Source organism: Tenebrio molitor, chromosome 5 (genome assembly GCF_963966145.1).
Source record: "Tenebrio molitor chromosome 5, icTenMoli1.1, whole genome shotgun sequence".
Taxonomy (NCBI): domain Eukaryota; kingdom Metazoa; phylum Arthropoda; class Insecta; order Coleoptera; family Tenebrionidae; genus Tenebrio; species Tenebrio molitor.
The window spans coordinates 17,368,456-17,393,862 of NC_091050.1; the positions used below are offsets into that span (position 1 = coordinate 17,368,456).

A 25,407-nucleotide genomic window follows, 5' to 3' on the forward strand; every position below is an offset into this window, starting at 1 on the left:
CTCGTCCCTCAGGTATTGCTAAAAAATCGGAGAGATTGCTAGACAGCAAAACTAATTATTGATATTGTAACCTTTCGACTTCCTTGACTTTTCCTCCATGATTTTTTTCTCCCTCATTTGGTGTATTGTTGGTTACCACATTCCCTCGGATGTTATTTTTGCGGAAAAATACGAAACAAAAATAATGAGAAAAGAAATATTTATGGATCCTACGTTGTGTTTTATTGTTCATTTTGTTTAATTAGGTTCTAACGAGAGGCCGTACGTTCGGAAGGTTTCTCCAAATAGAATTAAAACGATTGAGCACACTTCACTTAAATTTTATTTAACAAATAATCGAGTGTGGTGGTGTTTGGTCCCAACAAATTATAGAAATAAATAAATGAATTTAATAACAGAAGTTGGTGGAAATTTGACCCAATGAAATTTGACTCTCGGCCCACGAATTGAGATCTGACTCATGAATAAATGACTAAGCTGGGCAAATATATGAGTTTATGGCGCGAACAGCATTATACGAGTTTGAGATGCGAACTATGTGATCCGATTTAGATTACAATTATTTCCCCAATTAAATTTAACCCGACGCGATGCCCTGGACTCTCATCCCGGTCTACTCCGGTGGTCGAAATAAAAGGGAAAAAAGGTTCTAACAGGGCCAAAGGGTACCTCTCTTCATGTGTCAGCTGGCCTAGTTTGGTCGCTGGCCCCCTTGGGGGTGACGCGGCTAATTTTGTGCTCTTACGCCGGACCACAGCTTATTGAGTGCGACGGACACTGGCGGTAGCTTCCCGAACTCGAGAATCCAAGACATAAATAATGAATGGAAGTGTTTTATAATAATTGCATACTGGTTCCCCTTGACAAGAGCACGTTTCCCCAATCGGTAAATGCAAGAAGATCACATACTTCGCGATAAAGAAATTAATATAAGATTCTAAAGAGTCACGTGGTCATCAAAAGCTCAAAGAAAATAGTATAATCTTTACTTTAGAACGATAAAGAACTAAATGCTGTTTGACTAATTAAATCACGACTACAAATAATGTACAAGAAGTAGAGAAATAATTTACCTTGTGAATGTAAAGAACGTGGTCACAAAATGGCTGCTGGAAGTACTAGAACGTACCTCCGGCTACTTTGGAGATCAAACCCCGAGTGAATCAAAAAAGCCTTGTTTCCCGTCCCGCAATTTTGTTTTATCATTTCTGGCGCACCCCCCTTTCACAACCCCTACTTGACCAAAGTGACCAATCAGCTCGGTTCTACTTTACGCCAACCGCGACACCCTTTCGATATCTCTAGAACTTTTGAAATTACAGTTTCCGTTTTTCCACCATCATTTTAAATGTTTAAATTTAGACTTTTGTTAGGACCAGACCGAATGTACATAATTTGTTGGTGAATTAGAACTCTGAAAAAGAACACTAAATTACTGACTCTATACAATAATCAAAAATCAGCACCAAGAATCAAACATAATTAAAATGAAATAAACATAATTAAAATGAGACAAACAGAATTAAAATGAAACAAACAGAATTAAAATGAAACAAACAGAATTACAATGAAACAAATTAACCTTATTTTGAAACCTAAATTGGGCTTGAAACGCTGTTACGTAATTGTCATGTCATGCAACTAAATTCCGTTGATCTGCTACTTCTAAAAATTGTTCTACATTGGTTTGATTCCCCAAAACCGTTCTAATTAATAATTACTTCGTAAATTTCATTCTCTCTCTCTCACTCACACGTCTGATTTCTACGACTACCTGGCTTTACCGTTACCGGGTCCTCTCTGTTTTCTACCGACTCCCTTTCTACTTTGCTTTGTTACTTTTCTAACTAAAAGTGCAAATGATTCTAGTTATTTTCTACGATAAAGCGCTCTGTTTTTAATTTGCAATTCTCGCCCTTTAATTACAAATATGCCACAAATTTGAGAATGCTAAAAAAAGTAAATTAACCTAATGAACATTAATTTTGTTGTTCTCTCAATTTGAAACCTGCTAACATCAAATTCATTAATTCAATTATCCCCTGATTTTAACTGGACCACCCAAATTGTCGAACATGTAATTACAATAAATTTATTGCAACGCTTCTTTTCCCCTGAACACTTGTTCCCCTTGGGCTATGTTTTGCCCCGGACGCGTACCTGCATTTTCAAAGAAGGGTTGGCAGATTTCACTTGAGGAGTGTGGTGCCACTCTTGTGAACAAAGCAACAATAAAATTTACAACTGACCAGCATTTCCGTCGCAAATGAACGGTATTTAAAATATTTCCTTGAAATTATTTTTAAAATTAAAATTCTTAATTTATCGAATCTATTCGGACCGTTACAATATAGCAACAATTAGCGAAAAGTTTACTTGGAATTTTGAGAATAGAAACCCGGGCAACGCAAAATTGCGGTCATACTACCTAGATGGTGCTCAAGTCTGATTGGTCAAATTTAGGATGTCTTCTCTCCATTATCGCTGAGATACGACTCCCTTTTTTCTCTGGAGAAGCAGTTTTGAAACACCTGTATTTCATGTCGAAATTTTTATGAAGTGAGTAATAGAAATAATAATATACTAATAGAAATACATACGTACAAAAATGGAAATATTAGTCTACAATAAAGTTTACAGACAAAGCAAACATCACGTAGACTTTGGTTAGGTAATGTTGATATTAATGTTCAATGCTGTTGAAAATAATATGAACAAAACAATTTCTTAATAAAATTAAAATTTTGAAGTGTACACGTATAAACAGGATGAAACAATAATCTCGCCGACAAACTTCTTTTATTACATTAAGTGTTATCTTTGTGTTTCAAGGGCTTAATTTTAACACGACAAAGATAACAATCGTTTAAAAATCAACAAAAAAATCAGACTGGGATGGGATTATGGGATTATTGGACACAGGTGTCACGACGCAATAAACAAATCAATTAAGAAGATTACACTAATCCTTAGAAAAGTCATGTGTTTGAAAAACACAATTTTAAGGAAAAATTACAATATATAAATCAATTTGACAATTTAGGAACAATTATCTGTTTAAAATTTATAACTCTATGTATTAAGTCTCAATTGATTGTACTTGTAATAAAGATTCAACACCCTTACCTACCTACTTGATAAAAATTGTTCAATAATAACGTATCTGTATAGTGTAACGTTTCAAGTAATTTTTTAGTCTGGATGTTTCTTAAAAAACCTATATGGCGTCAAATATATCATAAACTAATTGATAACGTAACAGCTGCAGTATAAATAAACCACACCAACACTAAAACAACAAAACAAAATTCACTGCAAAGACTCTTCAAAATGAAGTTGATCCTGCTCGTTATTTTGTACGCAACAGCGACATCATCTACAACCACTTCGCTGTTGGCCTCTTTGTCAAGAAAAATTGGTAAGTGGAACATTTCTGATAGAAACGCATTTCTAATTGTTGATTTCAGAGGGTCGCATAATCGGTGGTAGCACTGCAAGAGCTGGTGAATTCCCCTTTTCCGCCGCTATCAACATCCACGCCAGCAACGGGCAGTACTTTTGCGGTGGTGCTTTAATTGATCCCGAGTGGGTCTTGACAGCTGCCCAATGTGTCGACGGTGCTCTTCAATTCACTATCGTTCTCGGTTCAAACAACTTGAATGAGAACGAACCCAATAGGGTTACGGTAGCTGCAGAAGAACACTTCTTGAATCCCAACTACGACGCATTTACTTTGCAACATGACATCGCTTTGATTAGGCTCCGAATGCCCGTGGAACTAACTAGTAAGAAAGTATTTTACACGGGGGATGTGTGGTGTGATCATGGAACAAGTTTTTAATTGTATTTATATTGCAAATTTTTGTAACACAAAATAATTTCTTTTGTTGTGCATTTAAGACTAGTTTTCTAGAGTGCGTAATATTTTCCAGATTACATTCAACCAATAAGGCTACCAACTGCTGATCTAACCACTCATTCAGTTGCTGTGGCAACTGGATGGGGCCAGACTAGTGACGGTAAGTGTTAAAATAGTTAATGTAAGAATTTTGTCTGAAGAATTATTTAGAGGATGCCGGAACTGTTAGCAATCTTAACAGAGTTACCATAACAGTCTTAAGTAACGAAGAATGTCGATTAACTTATGGCACACAGATTATAGATGAGATGGTTTGTGCTGAAGGAAATTACAACGAAGGAACTTGTCACGTGAGTCTAGGAAGTGGATACATTTATCAAATTAAAATCTGGTGGTTTGTAGGGTGATAGTGGTAGTGGTTTGATACAATATTTTGTCGGTGAACCAGCAGCTATTGTTGGAATTTCAAGTTTTTTCAGTAGTAGAGGATGCGAAAGCACTGATCCATCAGGATTCACCAGGGTATTTCCCTACGTGGAATGGATTAAAAATACTACAGGCATTGTATAAATTTATTTTATGCTAAGAAGTAATTTTCTTTTAAAATAAATATTTGATTTTTAATGTGGTGCCTTTAATTTTTTTTTTTTTATAGCACATGTTAAACTATTTTTTATCAACTGTTTTGAGTAGATAAAGTAACACTTTAACCGCAAGGGTAGATAAAGTAACACTTTAACAGCAAGGGTAGATAAAATGTTTTAACTTAAAAATTGTAATTTTCTTTGAAATTTTCTTTTTCCTTGAACTTGAAATCCTGCTATAGAAAAAAATGTTGTGTTACACACGACGATAAAAAATCTCATTATCTTCTCGAGCGTAATTAGCGCTCTCAAAGATAAAGTACAATTTTATCGTCTTGTATAATAAATAACTATTATTGCTTACGTTAGGTGATATGTCTGATGATAAAAATATAATAATATCTTAATATATGCAACTGCACATACACTTAGAATGTTATATTGGTACAAATTATAATACATATAAAATTATTTACTACAAGTATGGGGGAGATAGGCTTTGTCGCATCCAAACAACGTGTGGGAAATTAATTCTCCCGCACTAGTGCAGTAACAGTGATTACTGATTACCCTACGTAATTGAAGACCGAGACGAAGTCGAGGTCGGCAACTGAACGAATATAATTTTGCAAAATATTAAAAATTATTTCTATTATACTGGGTGCCCCAAAATTCGCGGAACAACTCAATGGGGCAATGTCAACTCATGTTAGAAAATAATGAGAAAAATAATTTAAAAAATCAATACCTCTTAATGTTGAAGATATGGGGGCTCAAAACGTGCAGCTTTGATCTCATTTATTTTAAATATTACAAAAGATTTTGACTATTTATCTTTTACTAGCCAGTGGCATAATAATTCTGAACGTTTGTGATCAGGTTTGCAATATTTTTTTTCATTACCTCCAGCATTTCCAAATAGTTATTTTACGTCCGTTTTACCTCAAATAACGTACGGCAACAGGGCTTTAATTTTTCTCTTTCATTTCCATGGATACAACAAAAATGAAATATTTGCAGACTATTGGGATACATAGAATGTTTTTAAATGTTGCCACATTTAGTGTAACAAATAGGTCCATATCTTCGACAAAAAAGAAGATTTTTTTAAACATTTTTACCTGATATTTTAATGACTACTTAACAACGTACTGCTAAGTTGTTCCGCGAATTTTGGGGCACCCAGTATAGAAATTTCTTAATGTTTATCATCTCCATTTTTTACTGTTTTAAGTACCTAATATAAAAAAGGATTAGATAAATGAAGAGTGATAAATTTACAAAGAAAATTTCATCAGCACGTAAGATCTTTGTTGCTTTATTTAAACAAGCCTCGATAAAAAGACTACAGTGACACATTCCAACTGACATTCTGAAGTACTTGTTGAAATTCTCTCATTTGTAATTTATTTTGTTTCATCTAGTAAATTTTCCATATTAATTTGTTGTTTCTTGTTCAATTATTTACTCATTGTTCAATTATTTACTCATAAAATGCAGTTCTAAAGAAAATTTTCTTTATGAATAATACTATTGACAGTAATAATAATTTTGCATTGCTTTATCAAAATAAAAACTTAAAAAAAAAGAAAAATGTCACACGTACACAGAAAAAGTAAAGTAAAGGAATGCTTTTTACAATTTATAATTGAAAAATTCTTCCAGACTATAAAAAAATAAAACTCCAGATCATTAAGTAGCTTTAATAATAATAATTAGCAAAGACCACTCTCAAGATAAAGTACAATAATACTATCACAAGACCACTTTTACTTTATCAAGAAATAAATTAACTTTTTGATAAACATAATTTTTACTTACTTATGGCGGAAAGATAAAAATTGCAACAGCACATTTAATTTTTCCCCAAACATTATTCTCTCAAATACAATTTCTTTTCTACCCTGCTTTTAATTAAAATTGCAACAATCTTTAAACTTTTATTAATTTACAGTCGACGACAGTTATTCGTTTAATTTTTATATTACACCTGGTACCGAATTGATAAATTGCACCAATAATGATAACGTTTATTATTGAACTAATTTAGATAACCTTTGGGTCAGAAATTTGATAGGTACGCAAATTATTTTTGAATGAAACTAAGGATGAATGAAAAATGTACAATTTTGCAATGGCAAGCGGATGTTTTGCAACAAATCAAATCCATTGTTTTCGCCAAAGGTGTTCGCACATGAAAGTTACTGGCAATTAAGCCGAAAACTAATCATTCATTCCTATCTTCCGTCATGAATAAGAATAGATAAAATACTTGTACGAAGATTTATCGTATAAATACTAACAAACGAGGTTTGAGCTAGTAACGAACAAAATGAAATTTTCCGTGTTGATCTGTGTTGTGTTGTCATCAGTTTGGGCCACACCCCCAGGACAAGGAAAGCATGTCGAGAAGATACTTCCGAATGACAGACATATGGGTAAAGTTGCAAACAGTGTCAAATTAGAAGCAGTCTAAATGTGTTTTCAGGGATTCGTATAATCGGTGGAGACATTGCAAGAGCGGGACAGTTTCCTTTCGCTGCTGCTATTCAAGTCAAGACTTCCGACAGTACTTTCTTCTGCGGAGGCGCTCTCATCGATACCCAATGGATTTTGACGGCTGCTCATTGTGTACAAAAGTACGATGTCGATTCTATTTAGTGTAAAATTGTGACTGACCATTGACTTGCAGTGCCATCGAATTTACAATTATTGTGGGATCTGCTACGCTTACAGGAGACGATCCAAATCGTTTGACGATCACCACTCATGAATATTATTTACACGACGAATTCAATTCTACAACTCTAGAGAATGACATTGGTCTAATTAGACTTCTTGCTCGGATCCAATTCAGCGGTAAAAAATCTTTTGCAAATTAGGGAAACATACAAATTTGTTCTAAAATTTTTGTAGATTATATTGGCAAAATACATCTACCCATAGAGTCGTATGGTCCGAATGTAGCTGTTACAGCGATTGGCTGGGGACAAGTCAATGACAGTAAGTAACAATAATTATAATTTTGTATTGATTCTAATTTTGATAATTAGCCTTGCTTGCACCTGTCGATCATTTGAACTGTGTCAAACTGGAAACCATATCGAACGATAACTGCAGAATATTCTACGGAATGCAAATCACAGATGACATGATTTGTGTGAATGGCCAGTACAATGAGGGGACGTGTACCGTATGTAAATTAATCTCGATTTAATTTTTTTGTAAGTTGTTGTCGTAGGGTGACAGTGGAGGTCCACTGATTTACTTTTTAAATGCACAACATCCCATTCATGTCGGTGTGTCAAGTTTCATCAGCGGACATGGATGTGAGAGTGTTGAACCTTCAGGATACACAAGGACGTATCCTTACTTAGACTGGATATCAAGCGTTACAGAAAGTGTAAACGATTGAGTTGGAGATTTTGTTAATCTCTTTGTAAATCTCGATTTTTAGAGTGGATTAAAATTTTGATAGGAATTTGTTTATAACACTAGTCCATCTCACTAGCTTGACTTGTTTCTACTTGACAATATTTTTACAATAATTTGTACTTACGTAAATAAAAAAACTTTTATATTAGACTACACTTACATAATTAAGACGACGAGCAGTACAAGACAAATAAATTATTTTCGTGTAACTTGATTATTTCTACATTACTCCCATTTCTTGACCATGTGAGCTAAAAGCTAATACAAATGTCGTACGATAGGTATTTTACAGCGCTCCAACTAATAAGACACTCGGCTTCGTGTCGTGCCTGAAACCTAGTTTTCGCGCTGTAAAATACCCCTACCGTGCTCTAATGTAAATAACTATTTCCTGCTATGTTTGCAACATGTGCATAAAGCAATTGTATTACGCGTGGGATTACAATTCCCTCTGCGCTCGTATGTGTAAACTTCCCACTTGTGAAAGAAAGTAGTGCTTTATATATATTACGGACAAAGACGATAATTCGGCCAATAACGTTATTGGCCGGTGAATGACGATAATGGCCAGTCAAGTTGGACATTAACCATAATGACCGGCCAATAACGTTAATGTCCATGCAATTTGGGCAATGTTGATAATTCATAACATAACATAATACAAGCGCGCTGCACAAAAAAATTTGCAATTCGAAGTACCATGGATCACTCTCATGCCACAACAAAAATGAATAATTTTGACTACTCTACCTATTATTTGAAAAATTAGTATTTTTCACTTTGTTCTGGTGGTTTTTTTAGTTTTTTTTTTAATTTACTTACGTTACCAAGTAAAATTTAATAAGTGTGAATAATATTTTTTCACATAGTCACAATATATCTGTGGCGGTCGTGAAAAAGTAGGTAAGTCAAATAGTTTCAAAAATGAGTCAACGATGTTTACACCTTAATAATAAATCATGGAATTAAATAATTCAGATTTTCACAGTTTAAAATTTACTTATATTGAAAGCAAGTACAGGTAGAAAGAAGTTTCTATTTAATTACAGGATTTTAGGAATGATGTGGAATTTTGAATCGTTGCCCTGAAAAATTAACATTTTCGACTTACCTACTTTTTCACGACCGCCACAGATATTGTATACTATACATAGTTTCAATAATAATCATGTAACCTATATTAACATTCTCCAGCCGTTTTTGGCCATTATCATTAAGAGGCATCCACAGTCGAGCACGTGGTCGATTTTCTAATTTTATGTTTTATTTTCCCTAACGTCATAGAAATATACCCCAAATGGTTTTGCTTTGATATTGCTAACTTTACTGAAATATTTGGCTGGGAAATGGTACGACAAGGGTATAATAAGGGTAGACGAGAGAGTGACGATTTTGTTACCTGTGTCTTAGTAGTGATAACACCGGTCAACTGAGACACAATTTGGAGCTAGAATTTTAATTTAAATATCTTTGTAAAGTAAATATTAAAAAATATTAAAAAGGGGATAAAGGAATTCTTATACCGGGTGATTGACGAAAAATCTTTGACGCTGTATCTTACTTGTTCTTTATCCGATTTGAATAAATGATACATCAAATGAAAGAGTTCTAAAAACACTTCAACACTATCTATCAACAATATCTGATTCTATATTTTTTTCGACATCTAAGTATTTTTTGACAGACAATAGTCAACTTTTTTTTTTTAATTACGCTGTACATTACATATATTTTTTTATTCGTTCTTATAGAGAATTTTTTTGTCTGCATATCATTGCATTAAAAGAAACAAAAAAATCAAAAATCTAGGATCAAATAAATATTGTCTCGAATGTTTCGAATGAATATAACGAAATCCAATAGATTCAAATCTAGGGATCTATCGGGCCGTCGAATAGGACCCATTCATCGATCACCAAAATAATTATTTAAAAATAAAACATTCGTGCATTCTGTGGTATGACGTCATCCTGATGAAACACGACTCTGTTCAATACTGCTAATGGCATCTCATCCAGAAAGTTGCATATTTTGTTTGATAATAAATAATATGATAATTTGTTTAGTTAAGACTGCTATCAATAAAAAAGGAACCCACTAGTCCAATCTACCTCCAAAAATGTCACACCACACACCACACTAATCCATCTTTGGAAATTTTCTTCCACAACAACAATATTATTATTATTTTTATTTTTGTTACTTATTATTTTTATCAGACTGTTTTGACAAATGACGTGACTGACAAATATCCAGAGCTTACTTGGTCATTTCGAGTCAAAAATTGGGTGCAAGAATATTTTTTAATTTAGTTTTCATTTATTCAAACCGAATAAAAAATATGCATCAAAGGTTTTCACCCGGTATATTAAATTACAAAATTATTGTTCTAATAGGTGTAAGTTTTTTGATTGGCTACCATCAACAATTTCGGGAAGCAAACATTTTACATTAAATGACTTCAATGCATTTTCCATTTTCTGCTTTCAAAAATTATCATCGTTGTTTATATGTTCAATTTTTATCTCCCCGTAGCCAGTCCACACACCTAATGCATGTTTTCTTGCCAGTGATACGCAGTTGCTCTTGAGTTTGGTAGTACCAATCATGATTTTTGTTGAAAACAATTTTGCCGCTGTTATTTTTTCCCAAGCTTTTATGTATATAATAACTTTTTGTTCAATGGCGTCGTTTGGAGACATTTTTTTAATACAGGTCTCCCTAAAAAGGAAGACCAGTCCATAGTTCCTTTATTTATCGGACGATTTTAATGATCGATGGACCAAATTAAATGGTTGTGAATAGGCTATAAGATGGCATATTAAATTCACGTATAGCCCTAAGCGCTTCAAGGTTAAACTGTCAAAAAAATTTTTTTCAAACGGGAATACATACGTTTTTTTAGAAATTCTAATAGAGATTTTGATTCTGAAAACAACAATACAGGTGTTTCTGAAATACGTGTGTTAATTTTAACTAGTAATAGGACTCGTCAAAAGGAACAACTTTTCTATCTACCATTTTGCCGAAAAACGATATTTAATTCCAAAAAAAAATGGAGAGATTTTTCACTAAAATATCCATACGCCACTAAATACTACAATGGCTAATTGAGATCAGCGCTAATATGAAAACGTGTTTTAACGCCGAAATCGAAATTCAAATAAATCTACCCGTATAGCAAAAAATCCACTTCGTAAGAATCTGGTTGTTTTACGTTTTTAGGTAACTTAGTTTTGGAGATATGAACGGTTTTAGGAAAACCTTTCCTAGTTTTTTAAGCCATTACGCAACGTTTTTCGCCAAAATGGCAGAGAGAAAAGTTGTTCCTTTTGATGAGTTCTATTACCAGTTAAAATTAACGCACTTATTTCAGAAACACCCTGTATATCACAAGTATAACCTCGTATAAAAAAAATAACACTAACTTTTGCAACAAATGACGAGCACCAAGCGAGAAGCTATCAAAATGCATTGCGTTACAGTGTAATAATAACCAAATTAAGTTAGGTGGAAAAACAAATGACAAATAATAACATAGGGATTGCGCAAAGATGCCGCCAATGTTTTGCCCAAAATGGAGCGCATGGACGATAGTGGCGTTTTTTAACTTTTTTTTTTGTATTTTTGTTATGTAAATGTATACTTGTGATACACTGTTGTTTTCAGAATAAAAATCTCTATCAAAATTACTAAAAAAAACGTACTTGTTCGCGTTTGAAAAAAAATATTTTCATAGTTTACCATTGTCCTTGGGGCTATACATGAATTTATTAGGCCCTTTTGTAGGCTACTTACATTCAATTTGGTTGATAAATAGTTAAAATCCTCGTATAAATAAGGGAGTTATGGATTCGTTTTCTTTTTTGGGGACTCTGTATAAGCTGTATACGGGCACTTTATCGTCATACATTTTTCATACTTCGATATTTAAATTGAATTCATAGTTTGATCATTATGAAATGAATCCATTTTCAAATTTTAGTACATATTTTTCATGTGTGTAAATGTTTACTTAGAGATCTTTGGCATTAGGCGAACAATAGAGTCATAAATGTACCCTCGACCATCCCTCGACCTACAGCTGAACGAGGTTTCTGTGAAAACGGCAATGAGTAAGACAAGAAGGCTAGCAAGAAAAGGATAGTGTGCTTTTGAATCGAAATTTGGAGACAAATCGTTCCGGCAAAATTACAGATTGATGAAAAGTCGGATTCCAATGGGGTTTTTCTTGAACGATATAAAACTAAATAACCTACAATTTGACCGGATGATTTGTTAAAATACGCACTGTGAGCAAAGATATTTCAGATTTTCAGATTCCTATAAACACTCGTTTACGAATGTAAGGTTTTTGGTCCTTAAAATTGCTATTTTGAAAAATCATACGGTCAGTTTGTAGAAAAAAGTGCAAGGATTTCAAAAATATAAATTTGATTCGGAAAAATTGAAAAATAACGGAGATATGATGCCGGAACTATACATTGAAAATCCCATAAGAGCGGTAGGGTGAGGACTCCTCTTAATGACCGGGCAATGATATTAACGTTGGAATAAAAATGACATTTTTAATAACATTGCCCACCCGCCACGGGCCATAACGTCAATATCCGGTCATTATCGATAATCGCCAGGAAAAATGGACATTCACGTCATTGTCCGGCCGTTATCGTCAATGTCCATTTATCGTCTTTGTCCGTAACATATACATATTTCAAGAATTAAGTATTCAATTTTTTAACGCATGTTTTTGGGTAAGTGTAAAGTTCCGTGTAAAGCATTTTTAACATTTTGAGGGTTTTTTTGTTTTTTAAAAATAATTTCACATAACAGGAAAACGCAGAATCCTGTTATAACACTAAAAATAATAAACTGGAAGAAATCGAAAAAGTTTATTTTTACCGGTAATACAAAAAAAAAAATTCTCAGGGACCCGTTACATTTTTTAGCCACTCCTGGTATGGAAAAGTTCTGATGAATCCCGAAGGCTCTGTACTTTCACATCCATTACCACTGATGAAACTTGCAATTCCCGCCTGTGCTCTATACCCCCGACCGATATCTACAATGAGGGGACCTCCAGTATCACCCTAAAACCAGTTTAAAAATGTCTTTTCCAATCAATTATTGAATAATTGTGTTACATAGCAAATCCCTTCATTGTAATTCCCTTCAAGACACAAAGTGTTGTCGTTGATTTGATTACCATAGAAGATTTTACATTCTTCATTAGTCAGCGGTGCAACTTCCACCCACTGTAATTCATTCTGAAGCTCAGGATCCTCTACAAATAAATTGTGTGGAATAGGAAGCAAATCTGTGAATTTTCACTCACGGTCAGTGGTCTGGCCCCATCCTATTGCCCACATATCGGTGAAATCGGCAATGTGGAATGTATAAAAGTCCATTTTTCTTAGATTATCTGACGCACAAGATTTATTTTTATAAATATCAAATTAAGAGACTTACTTGTAAATTCCACGGACATGCGAAGCTCAATAAGCCCAATATCGTTTTCAAGAGTTAGGGAATTATAATCGGGATGAAGGACATAGTTGGACGTGGCTACGGTAACGCGATAGGCATCATCTCCTGACAGTTTGTTGGATCCCAACTGAATTGTAAATAGGATAGCACTGAAATATTTATACAGTTGGGTAAATCACGACACATTCATTATGGTAGTACCCGTCCACGCATTGTCCAGCTGTCAAGATCCATAGGTTACTAATTAGACTTCCTGCACAGAAGAATTTGCTAGTGCCTGTTTGGACGTTGATTGCTGCTGCGTAAGGATATTGTCCAGCATAGGCAGCAGAACCACCAATTATTCTGGAGTCTAGAAAATGTGTTTTGTGTTAATTTTTTATAAAAATATCTTGATTATCTACCGGATCGATGGGATGTCGTAATCTACAAGAGTAAGTTATTAATGCTTAAATGTTCGAAGAAAAATTCAAACATACCCCATTAATAAGATTATTTTCAATTAGGGATGATCCCAAAATTACTATCAGCAGGTACTTCATTTTATAATAATTCTTCCTTATTATAGATAGGTACTTATATGGCTTTATTTTATTGTTATCTAACATATTTTATATCGTCGCTCCCATTAATTAGGGTCATTACTTAATAAGATTTATAGGTCTTAATTATCATTATTTTATTATTATTTCTGGTTTTTAAGTTACTTATGGATACCTATTATGCTCCTAATAACCCTAATTTCTTTATTTTTACAAGTTATATTAACTGATGATACAATGTACAGGATTATTATAAATGTAGTTGAATGTGCCGCAAGCCTCATAACATGAGTGAGACTAGTATCACGGATAGGTGGCGCTACCGGCGGTAGTGGAAATCTGTCTACTAGTTTGTCTAACGTTGCGAGGCTGGCGGTTTTCAACGCCAACTGCGAGCGGACAATCATTTATAATGACCCTGTAGTTGTTGGAAACATGTACTGAAAGTTGTCTAAATAACAAAATGATTGATTTGGTATTAAATTTTTAGTAAAAAATGAAATGTTTGGTAAAAATATTTCAGAGGAAGATTTATGAAAAGCGTCATGAACGACAACATAAATTTTTTGGCAGTTATATTGTCTCATTTAAACACCTGTAACATTTTTATCCAATTTCAGTAAGACAAAGTCCTGATCTATCCTGAGGAATCAGTACTCTCACATCCATTTCTACTTGATTTGTTATATACTCCTATTAAATAATGCATTCGTTATACATATTCGCGCAAACTGTTAAGTAATGATGTTCATTACACACGACTGTGAGTAATGAGTTAATAAATGGTTGCACTAAATTTGGAATAGGTAGAACTATCATTTAAAATGTGCAACGATCGAATATATACTAGTTATAGGACTAAAGTAAAAAGTTAAATAAACAAAAGAAATGAAAAAGATTTTTATTTTTTACTCACAATATAAAATATAGAAAATTTCTCAAAGACCTGTTACATTTTTTATCCAATCCTCGTAGGGAAAAGTTCTTGTAAACCCGGAAGGTTCTGTGCTTTCACACCCATTTCCACTGATGAAACTTGCAATGCCCGCTTGTGCTGTGTAGCCCCGACCTAGATCCACTACGAGTGGACCCCCAGTGTCGCCCTAAAACCAGTTTCAAAGTTTGCCAATTATTTACATAATAACTATATTACATAACAAGTTCCTTCATTGTAATTCCCTTCAACGCACAAAGTGTTGTCGTTAATTTGATTGCCATAGAAAATTTTACATTCTTCATTAGTTAAGCGCGCAACTTCCACCCACTGCAATTCGTTCTGAAGCTCAGAATCCTCTGCAAATACATGTGTCGAAGACGAAGCAAATCTATGAATTTTTACTCACGATCACTAGCTTGACCCCATCCTACCGCCCACATGTCAATTAAATCGACAACGTGGAAAGTATAAACGTCAATTTTTCTGAGATTAACTGAGAAATAAAATTTATTTTTATTGTTAAATGTGGAACGCATAGATTTACTTGTATAAGCCACAGACATGCGAAGCTGAATAAGTCCAATATCGTTTTCAAGAGTTAGGGGATTATAATCTGGATGTAGGACGTAGGTGGATGTGGCTGCAGTAACGCGGTAGAGATCATCTCCTGTAAGCTTATTGGATCCTAACTGAATTGTAAATAGGATCGCACTGAAATATTATAGAGTTGGGTAAATTACGACACATTAATTATAGTTTTACCCATCTACGCATTGTCCAGCTGTCAAGATCCATTGATTACTAATCAGACTTCCTCCACAGAAAAATCTGCTAGTGCCTGTTTGGACGTTTATTGCTGCTGCGTAAGGATATTGTCCGGGGTAGGAAGATGTTCCACCAATTATTCTGGGTCCTAGAACCTAAATTTAGAGTCTAGTGTTAATAAAAATATCTTGACTATTTACCAGGTCTTCGAGATGCTGTAATCTACAACGGAAGATATTGATTAGGGCATAGGAATAAATCAAACATACCCCATTAACAAGATTACTTTTGATTAGGGATGACCACAATATTATTATCAGCAGGATCTTCATTTTGTCATAATTTTATTTTGCTTATTATACTCGTATATATAGATTTTATTGTTATCTAACATATTTTATATTGTCTTTTCCATCAATTAGGGTCATTACTTAATAAATTTTATAGGTGCTAATTATTATTATTCTGGTAAATATTTTAGAATTAAGAGAGATCAAAACGAATTATTGTAATTAACTTGTACGTCATGATTTAAATCAGTATCGACCTTGTGCAACTGTAATGCAATGAATTTGGTTTATCTACGATCGCGTAAAAAGTAGGCACTTTTTGCATGTCAAAGTTGACGTTTAGAAAAACTGACGGAATCGTTCTCTAAAAGTTTTAGAGCACGATTTCTCGCTTTTATGGCACAGAACTGTCAGAATACAACAATCAAATTTGTTGGAAACATTGTTTAGGTTGCTAAACGACGTGGTTCTCAAACGACTTTGGTTATTCATGAAATATTGAACCAATGAATTATTTTAGACAAATTTATGTTGAAACCGGTGTGATGATCTCACGATCGTAGATAAAATGTTGTAAGACATACGTGTAAAAAGTTCCTTGTTGCACTCACATCTTTTAAAATACTCCCTCGTACCTCGGTCGTATTTTAAACCCGTTCGTGCAATAAAGGATAACTTTTTACACTTATATCTTAAATAACTATTTTAAGCTCCTAATGGACTTTACTACGCTCCTTGTCGATATGTTAATGCTAGCGCTGAATTAATTTTTTTATCGATTGTCTTTTAATGTATTTATATAACTTATCCGAGCGAATGTTATAAGTTAACGATAAGTAATTATTTATTAAAATTTAACATAAAATAACATTTTTAATTTACAATGCGAAAATTTCCGATAATAATGCGGAATCTGGAAAAGTGCCCCGAATGCTTGCAGCGTTTCCACGTTGAATGGCAAGGGAAATCCTCTCAAAAAGGAATTTCTTAGATTTTGAATCCCCTGATTCCGCGATAAGTCGGTCTCCGATGACATTAATGAAATCTATTGTTTCTTTGCACCAAGGGCCTAAGGTTTCAAAGGCTAAACCTTTAAATATGTAGTTTGACGAAATAATTGGTAGTAAGTTTGTCATAAGTAGCACAACTGAACAGTTATAATTGTTTAAAATAGAAAATTAAAGAAAAACACAACAAATGGTTAACATAGGGAGAGATTTATTAATGGCATTATGACACCATATATTTTGTAATAACTAATATTTGTTCATCATCAACTTAAACACCTGTGATGTCCTTTATCCAGTCTCTGTACGACGAGGTCCTAATATATCCCGAAGGATCTCTCACATCCATTTCCACTTACGAAACTTGCAATGCCAACGTGTAAACTAAATTTTCCATCTTGCAGAAGAGCACTTCCGGTATCGCCCTTTTAAGCATTTTTCATTAGTAATATTTTATTATTTTATAGATTGACTTACATAACAAGATCCTTCATTGTAATTTCCTTCAACACAAAGCGTGTCATTACTAATTTGATTACCGTAGAAAATTTGACATTCTTCATTAGAAAGAGCAACAAGTCTGGCGTACATGAGATCATTGCTCAGACCAGAATCCTCTAAATTAACTCAATTACTCTACACTATTTGAGAATGTATACTTCAATGATTACCATCTGTAGTTTGTCCCCATCCCAATGCCATGAAACTGGTGGAAGGCTCAATATAAGCGATTCCCAAGAATCTGATTGCTGACAAATAGTCTACAAAAATATTTTGATAATTGAGAGGCGAGTATTTTCTGGAAGATTTTTACTGGAGTATTCAACGGGTATACGAAGCTTGATAAGTCCGATGTCATTTTCCAAAATTAGGGAGTTATAGTCAGGATGGACTATGTATTCAGAAGACGACACTTTGACCCTATTGGGATCAGCACCTTCCAAAGTGTTAGATCCAAGCTGGATTGTAAAAACTATGGCACTTTAAGACAAACTAATAGAGAAAGAGAAACATAAAATTGAGGAATTAATTACCCATCGACACATTGTCCAGCTGTCAAAATCCATTCTTGATTGATCAAAGTTCCTCCGCAGAAAAATCTACTATTACTAGTTTGTACAGTAATGGCTGCTGCGTACGGAAATTGAGACACTCTTGCGGGTTGACCACCTATAATGCGATTACCTAAACCAAAATTTTGTCAATTCAATTTTGACATTCAAAGTTCATTACTGTCGATTACCAGTTCCTCTTTCGTTTAGTTTTTCCTAGAAATAGTCCTAACAACACAAAAATAATTGTTTATATATGATATTACCTGAAGACTCCCAATGCAGGAAAGATGACAATATAACAAGATTGTCAAAATTGGTTTCTTTTTTTTTTTTAATTCTAAAAGATAACTACCGAATTGTATTTCTATCCTGAATTGTAGCGTGGTTTGCTAAATCGTTAAGTATCTAGTTATAACCTCCTATAGACTTGAAGATCAAGAGATTATTAGTTATAACAAAATTAAGTTTTATCATAGATGATTAAAACAGATGATGTAATTAAATTTAATAATGTTATTGATTTAGCGTCTAGGAAAACATCCGGTGGGGTCGTGTGTATAAAATTCCCACTTGTAAAAAAGATAGTGCTTTATACGCAGCTTGCATAAATAATAATTATCAGTTTTTTTTGTTCTTAATTTTATTCTCCTCATTCTTCAGTACATCTGTGCTGTTCCTGTCTTTAACTTTTTGTTTTTCTATTAGACACGTATGGCATCACTCATCACACTTTTGACCAGAAAGATGTTATGACAGTTAACAACTGAAATTCTTCATTTAATCCAACCGCTGCAGGAGTGACCCGTTTGGCTTTACATCTAATACATTTTAAAATCAATTAATTGTACCATTGAAAAGTCCAAAAGGAAGTTTAATACACCGAAAAATTACACAAATTTGTTAAAACTCTGATCCAAGTGTCTTTGTTACTCCCCAAGTTTCTGGTATTTTTATTGTATATCTCGAACCTTTTTTTAGTCCATTCACCTTACAACACCTTTCAAATTTGACGCGTGCACATAGTTAGCAATTCATCGGTCCTAATTACATTCATACAAATTAAATTATTTTCAGCACAATCTTTGGTGAGGTTAATATTTTTTATTCGAAATATTTTTTTTGTAATAACGGAATAGTATTTTTCCGTTACTCTCCACATTCAAATTTACATTTATTAATAAATATATTTTACATTGAGTGAAAACTTCTCAAAATTGGAATTAATGCAACATATTTCATTTTTGTTTTGTTAAGTTGTTCCTTACACAAAGTACAGTTATAATTTAAACACCTGTATAATTCCTTATCCAGTCCCTGTATGGAAAAGTCCTGGTGTACCCTGAAGGATCAGTACTCTCACATCCATTTCCACTTATGAAACTTGCAATACCAGTATGTATTTTATACTTTCCTATATCTTGAATAAGAGCACTTCCGGTATCTCCCTTTATAATCATTTATCATTAAATCAATTTTACTTTTTCATGAACAATTATCTTACATAACAAGTTCCTTCATTGTAATTTCCTTCAACACAAATATTATTGTCACTAATTTGATTGCCATAGAAAATTTTGCATTCTTCATTAGACAGAGGGACAACATTGACCCACATAAGATCGTTGCTCAGACCTGAATCCTCTAAATTATCAAACAGAGTAATTAATCACCACTTTAGAATATTACATTGCATGATTACCATCGCTTGTTTGTCCCCATCCTATGGCCACGAGACTTCTAACTGTCACATTATAAGTGGCTCCCAACAACCCAATTTGGCTCAAATATTCTACAAGAACTTGTAAATAATTTTATCGTGATTTGTTAGCAAGAATCTCACGGGAGTATTCAACGGGCATACGAAGTTTGATAAGACCTATGTCATTTTCCAGAGTTAGTGGGTTGTAATCAGGATGGACTACGTATTCAGAAGACGCCACTTTAACCCTGTAAGGATCGTCACCTTCCAAAGTGTTAGATCCAAGTTGGATGGTAAAAAGTACGGCCCTGCAAGACAAACTAATATTGAAAGAAAAAATAATTTCGAATCGATTACTCGTCGACACATTGTCCAGCTGTCAAAATCCATTCTTGATTTAACAAGGTTCCTCCGCAGAAAAATCTACCGTTACCGGTTTGTACAGTGATGGCTGCAGCATAAGCGAACTGACCAGCGTTTGCGGCTTGACCACCTATAATGCGACTACCTAAAAGAAATTTTTTGTTAATTCAACTTTGAATTTAAGACAGTGACTATCGGTTACCAATTTTTCTATGGTTTAGTTGTTCCTAAAATATTTTCTCACAATTAATAAACATTAATTTCATAGTTTCTAATTACCTGAAGACACCAACTAGAAGCAAGATACGAACACAACAATATTATCAAATATTCTTTCATTTTTAATATTCAATTTCAAATCAGCTCTAAGATATTTACTGCATAGAACGGTTCTGTTTATGGAATCATTGCATACCTTGTTTATATCCTGTGAACTTAATTTTGTTGAAGATCAAAGTGTTATCAGTGATGATAAAATTAAATTTTACAGTAGATAATTCGTTTGTACTATAGTCTAATCAATAGGTAGGTTTTACCTTGCAAAAGGTACAGACAATTTTATACTTGGCAGGTATCTTCTATTAGGCATATTATTATTAATAATGCTAAGTTTGCTCCGCCATATTGGAGAATATGGGTAGAAAATCACTTTTCTACGATTATTTCATTATCTGTGCGAGATTCGTCTATCTCAGCTATAACAAATATAGAGCATACAATTCTCTACATTTTTTGTTCTTCATGTTTTATGTTAGGTCAATAGTCCCCAGAGAAACAGCAGAGTTTATCTAGGACGCCGACAGTCCCACGACAGCCCGCACTCGTATTAGCGGTGATAGTATCTAATAAGAAAAGCTCGCCGGATGTGCGAATTGAAAACATATCGCATTTGGATACAGGAAGAAAAAATAGTTGAGATAAGTCGCGATGTGAAATTCAAAGAATTAAATGAAACAATTGAAGAAAATGAAACAGATGTATAGTCCTACAGAAACTCTAGTGGAATTCGACTTTGGTTGTGAATTTAATAACAACAACCGAAGAATAAGATTTTATCATCAAGTAATAACTTTTGTTATAAATACAACTACCACTACCTGTAACATCCCTGCCTGAAGCAAACGTTGCCAACCCCAAACTGACGAAGGATTATTGCTGCAGCATAAAATTACATTTTTCAAGTGACAAACATAAATTTACAATCAAAGTCGAATTCCACTAGAGTTTCTGTAGGACTATACCTTTGATTTTATATTACTAGATTGGCCACCAATGGAACCAGTTTTCTGCAAACTTTTGGATACGGATACCAGAGGGAGCGCCTTTGCCGCTGTGTGAATTCGGTTAGACATACGTTACGTTTCTGTCGCCAGAGTAAGCTTGTCGTAACTTAAATAAAGCGCGAAGTTCGGAGTATCGCACGGGAGTATCGCACTGTCGAGTCGAAATTCGAAATGGATATGTTTTGTTGGTGGTTTATTTGACAAATATCTGATATAGGTATATCATTAACAACGATAAGCCACCAACAACGCAACAACCGGAAGTTACTCCTGTTATACGATTTAAAATACGATCCAGTGTTACCAACTTAAACAGTCCTTCTTGATCACCCCGTAGTTCTCTGTGTATTAAGAACGCAAAGTGATACATTGTTGATTGAAAGATTGACAATGTACTATTGGGAGCATGGAATTTCGGGCAGCTATTTATATGTCATTTAAAAAAACCCAATGTAGTCTAAGCTTTATTGTCATAAATGTCATAACAATTAATTTTGACGAAATAAACACAGTTATGCACAATTATTTTACATTTTAGTTATTACAGTCACGGACAAAAAAAAGTGGGACAAGTCTTATTACGAAATTTAACTAAAATTGAGTTAAGTAAACCTGGCTTATAAATAAATAAATATTTTAATAGTAACCATAGAAATAGTATAGAGCCTTACATTAGCGAAAAAATATTGTCCTATTTTTTTGTCCGCGACTGTAATTTCCAAAGTTTAATAAAAGACTGTTTAGTTTCCAGAAAATCACATCTAAGCACTTGCAACTTTTCAGGATTGATGAATGCAATTTGTCAAAATGACATGCAACAATAGTAGATATTAAAATGAGGTTTATTAAGTCGTCTAGCATTTAAAGCCTATTTCACATCTTATATCAGTCAAATTTCAAGTCTGCCCGAATTTCCGTGCTCCCAATAGTACACTTGCGCTCGCAACACACACAACATTTTTTCTACAATCGCAACTATGACTACTATGTACATATTACTTTATTTTGAGCAAATCAATGTAACGTAATACTTTATTAAAATGAGAAACTAATTATTCATAATAAGGGAATATACAGTGTGGAAACCACTTATGGAATAAATTCAGTAATTTCAAAAATAATGACATTTGTCGAAACGCTGAAACAGGTCGATTTTTGTTTCTCATGGTGCTTATTTTAAGTTGCTTTACTTGTTTATGACGTCATCCATTTTTGAGCTATGACGTCATCACCATTTTTTTTAAATGACAATACTGACTTTTTTCTTCTTTTTCTGATAGACCTTACTACTAACTAAACGATTAAGGAAAAAAATTGGTACCTTAGATAACAATTTTTTTGAGAAAATGACAAATTTTACTTCAAAAATTTAAATTAATTTTTAATGTAAAAATTTTAATTGACCTTAAACAGAAAGAAACAAACATCTAAGGTTAACAATAAAATGTAACGCAAATGTTGAAATTACCCCCCGCCAACTTTTCGCACTGTACACCGGTGCTCAATAATGTCAGGGCTGATTTGTTCCATTTCAGCGCGAATTCTCTGTCATAAATCTTCTAAATTGTTTGGTCTATTAAAGTAAACCCTCGATTTTAAATAACCACATAGAAAAAAAAATAAGTACATTAAAAATTAAATTAAATTTTTGAAATAAAATTTGTTCTTTTCTTAAAAAAAATTGTTATGTAAGATACCAATTTTTTTCATTCATTGTTTAGGTAGTAAGAAGGACTATCAGAAAGAGAAGAAAAAAGTGGGGGTTGTCATTTAAAAAAATTGGTGATGACGTCATAGCTCAAAAATGGATGACGTCATGAACAAGTGAAGTAACTTCAAATAAGCATTATTAAAAACAAAAATTGACCTGTTTCAGCGTTTTCGGCAAATGTCATTAGTTTTGAAATTACTGAATTTATTCCTTAAGTAATTTCCACACTGTATGTTTCTGCCGTGTTGCCTATGAAAATTTAGCCGCAAGTATTTTTAATTAAAATTAAATTAATTTATTTTTTGCAAACAATTTCGTTCACTCGTTTTTGATAAATTATAATTCATTTCAAAGAGAGATGTGTAAAGAACTTAAAAAGTTTGGGTTGCCATTTCTCACTTGGCCCCAACCTTTTGGCAACCGGGTGTAAACAGGTACCTACGTCTCTGTTTAATTTATACGTTCATATCATAACCTATCCTCATAAATTATATCAAAATAAAGCTAACTTTTTTCTCTACACGATGGAATACCATTGCTTATGGAAAAGTGGCCGCAAATAAAGGCAACTGTTAAAGATAGATAACAGTGAAATGAAGGAAGGTTTTTATTCTGAGGGTAGGTGATACCGAGGTATAACTAAATGAGATCTATAATATCTTGTATAATATAGAGAATATTTTGGGGCATAAGGAATGGTCATCTACAACTTTTTTTAATAGGACCGAACTTTGAAAACCGACTTTATACGTGGTTAATGTGTACTAAAAACTACGTTGTTCTAGGAAGCATGGTTGCAAGTTGTGAATTACGTTGAAGAACATTTCCTTGTAAAGCATGAAACTCTTATACTAAGTGACCTCAGTAAACTATATTGACGAAAAAAATACCACCCACCGCTTTGGTCTTTGTTCAAGAAAAATGTGATAGTTTAACACCAAATAATGAAATCCCTAAAGTAATTGAATATTCCTTTTAAAGGCTGATACATTGGAGTGTCATTTCACAATATTGAAAAATATGGCAAAGCTAATAAAAGACCGGAACCGAAAAAAAGCAGCACCTTATATACAGGATCATTATAAATGATTGTCCCATCACAGTTGGCGTTGAAAACCCACACAAATTTGGGATGTGCCTCTGGCTTCGCAACGTTAGACAATAGTGTACTAGTACTAGTACTAGTACTAGTGTAGACAAATTTACACTACCGCCAGCAGCACTACCTATCGGGGATGCTAGTCTCACTCATGTTATAAAGCTTGCGGCACGTTCAACTACGTCACCAACGCCTACTGCGATGAGACAATCATTTATAATGACCCCGTACTTTGTTCTTCTGAAGATTATGATTACTCCCAAGACGTTAATTTTGCGTGGAAATTATTTCCTAAGGTGGAGCGAATACGACAACCTTTTTTGGTAATGGTGTGAAAGTATCTACCATAGCTTATCTATCATTCTTAAAAAAAAAAATAATAATTGTACATATGTGCATCAAGGAAGGCTTAAAATGCTGCAGTGATTGTTCTTGCAAAAAATGTCAGAACAATGTTTCTTGTTTATATGAGGATGAGGGTAACGAAGAAGAAAGCATTTAAAGTAGGTAAATTTTAGCAAAAATACAAGAATATTATCTACCTACTCAAAACTTTACAATTATTGTTTTTACACGGCTACAATCTCTATCTATATCGATATAGACGACTAAATACGCGTGCCGTGTTATTTCTGCCTGCCAGAAGCTGCCGCGCGTTCACTCGTCGAATAAAAAATTATTATTTTCTCAAAAAGTATGCAGGCCACCGAATTAATTCTTTTTTTTTTAACTTTTCCGATATCTTAGTTACATTTGACTCGCTGCATGTGTATCGAAATTTTCAACATGTCACATAGGTCCCAGCAGAGTGAAGTTTACTATGCTGTAATGATTTGAATACATTACTTTTTCCGCCAAATATTTGAACCTGCGCAAAACGGTAACAAATGTGGTCGTGATCGTCATCGAATCGGAGGAGCCCTACGTTGTGATTTTCTTTTGGCGGAAAAAGGTTCGGAATGCAAACGGTGAGGGTTCCAGTTGGAAGAGTGCCGCAAATAAAACACACCTGTGAGGGACGCAAAATACCTTTTATTAAAAATGCCAGTAATAACTTTGATGAAAAGAAATTGAAACGAATACGAAGGACAGAAATTAAGTTTAACGAAGGACAAGAAATTAACTAGTTGAGTACATCACAAAGATAAACGACAAGATGAATGCAACAATATTTAGAATAACAGAAAACGGGTATATAACAGACAAAATGACAGTTAAAGCTTGCAAAACAAGTAAACAAATTATGGTGCAGTTATTACAGACAGGGACGGATGAAAAACCCTCTTCAAAA

The 25,407-nt window shown here is 33.6% G+C and overlaps 5 protein-coding genes across 10 annotated transcripts in view; 2 read left to right on the forward strand and 3 right to left on the reverse strand.

The window, feature by feature from the left end:
* LOC138130168 (brachyurin-like) overlaps nucleotides 1-20,469 on the reverse strand; it is a 46,481-nt gene extending 26,012 nt beyond the window's left edge. Inside the window, exons 1-7 of one of the 5 annotated variants that reach the window (XM_069046565.1) lie at nucleotides 20,303-20,466; nucleotides 20,226-20,250; nucleotides 20,018-20,168; nucleotides 19,802-19,968; nucleotides 19,661-19,759; nucleotides 17,384-17,523; nucleotides 17,098-17,331 (exon numbers count right to left, since the gene is read on the reverse strand). In XM_069046565.1, coding sequence (XP_068902666.1) covers nucleotides 17,224-17,331; nucleotides 17,384-17,523; nucleotides 19,661-19,759; nucleotides 19,802-19,968; nucleotides 20,018-20,168; nucleotides 20,226-20,250; nucleotides 20,303-20,362 — 750 coding nt within the window. In that variant the 5' untranslated portion in view covers nucleotides 20,363-20,466 and the 3' untranslated portion in view covers nucleotides 17,098-17,223. Of the gene's footprint in view, nucleotides 1-17,097; nucleotides 17,332-17,383; nucleotides 17,524-19,042; nucleotides 19,407-19,462; nucleotides 19,603-19,660; nucleotides 19,760-19,801; nucleotides 19,969-20,017; nucleotides 20,169-20,225; nucleotides 20,251-20,302 lie in introns of those variants that run through there. The other 4 variants (XM_069046566.1, XM_069046560.1, XM_069046562.1 and 1 more) reach the window with 4 other exon arrangements.
* Nucleotides 3,080-4,483, forward strand: LOC138130820 (brachyurin-like). Its single transcript, XM_069047495.1, has 5 exons — nucleotides 3,080-3,418; nucleotides 3,468-3,785; nucleotides 3,933-4,019; nucleotides 4,070-4,209; nucleotides 4,262-4,483. Exons 1-5 carry the CDS (start codon nucleotides 3,331-3,333, stop codon nucleotides 4,427-4,429), a joined length of 801 nt encoding a protein of 266 aa, XP_068903596.1. The 5' UTR covers nucleotides 3,080-3,330; the 3' UTR covers nucleotides 4,430-4,483.
* LOC138130819 (brachyurin-like) lies at nucleotides 6,436-8,028 on the forward strand. The gene is made up of 6 exons (XM_069047494.1): nucleotides 6,436-6,881; nucleotides 6,932-7,082; nucleotides 7,136-7,302; nucleotides 7,360-7,446; nucleotides 7,497-7,636; nucleotides 7,685-8,028. Exons 1-6 carry the CDS (start codon nucleotides 6,776-6,778, stop codon nucleotides 7,856-7,858), a joined length of 825 nt encoding a protein of 274 aa, XP_068903595.1. The 5' UTR covers nucleotides 6,436-6,775; the 3' UTR covers nucleotides 7,859-8,028.
* Nucleotides 12,757-14,032, reverse strand: LOC138131772 (brachyurin-like). The gene is made up of 7 exons (XM_069048977.1): nucleotides 13,845-14,032; nucleotides 13,770-13,791; nucleotides 13,567-13,717; nucleotides 13,348-13,514; nucleotides 13,214-13,300; nucleotides 13,023-13,162; nucleotides 12,757-12,968 (listed from the first exon to the last, which is right to left on the reverse strand). The coding sequence occupies exons 1-7, from the start codon at nucleotides 13,971-13,973 to the stop codon at nucleotides 12,804-12,806; spliced, it is 861 nt and encodes a 286-aa protein (XP_068905078.1). The 5' UTR covers nucleotides 13,974-14,032; the 3' UTR covers nucleotides 12,757-12,803.
* Nucleotides 14,794-15,986, reverse strand: LOC138131773 (brachyurin-like). Of its 2 annotated transcripts, XM_069048979.1 has the most exons (7): nucleotides 15,879-15,985; nucleotides 15,810-15,831; nucleotides 15,607-15,757; nucleotides 15,389-15,555; nucleotides 15,251-15,337; nucleotides 15,061-15,200; nucleotides 14,794-15,010 (listed from the first exon to the last, which is right to left on the reverse strand). In XM_069048979.1, the coding sequence occupies exons 1-7, from the start codon at nucleotides 15,939-15,941 to the stop codon at nucleotides 14,846-14,848; spliced, it is 795 nt and encodes a 264-aa protein (XP_068905080.1). In that variant the 5' UTR covers nucleotides 15,942-15,985; the 3' UTR covers nucleotides 14,794-14,845. The 2 variants fall into 2 exon arrangements, with proteins under 2 accessions (XP_068905080.1, XP_068905079.1); XM_069048978.1 differs by having other exon boundaries at nucleotides 15,251-15,555; nucleotides 15,879-15,986.
* Nucleotides 20,470-25,407: the final 4,938 nt, after the last annotated feature.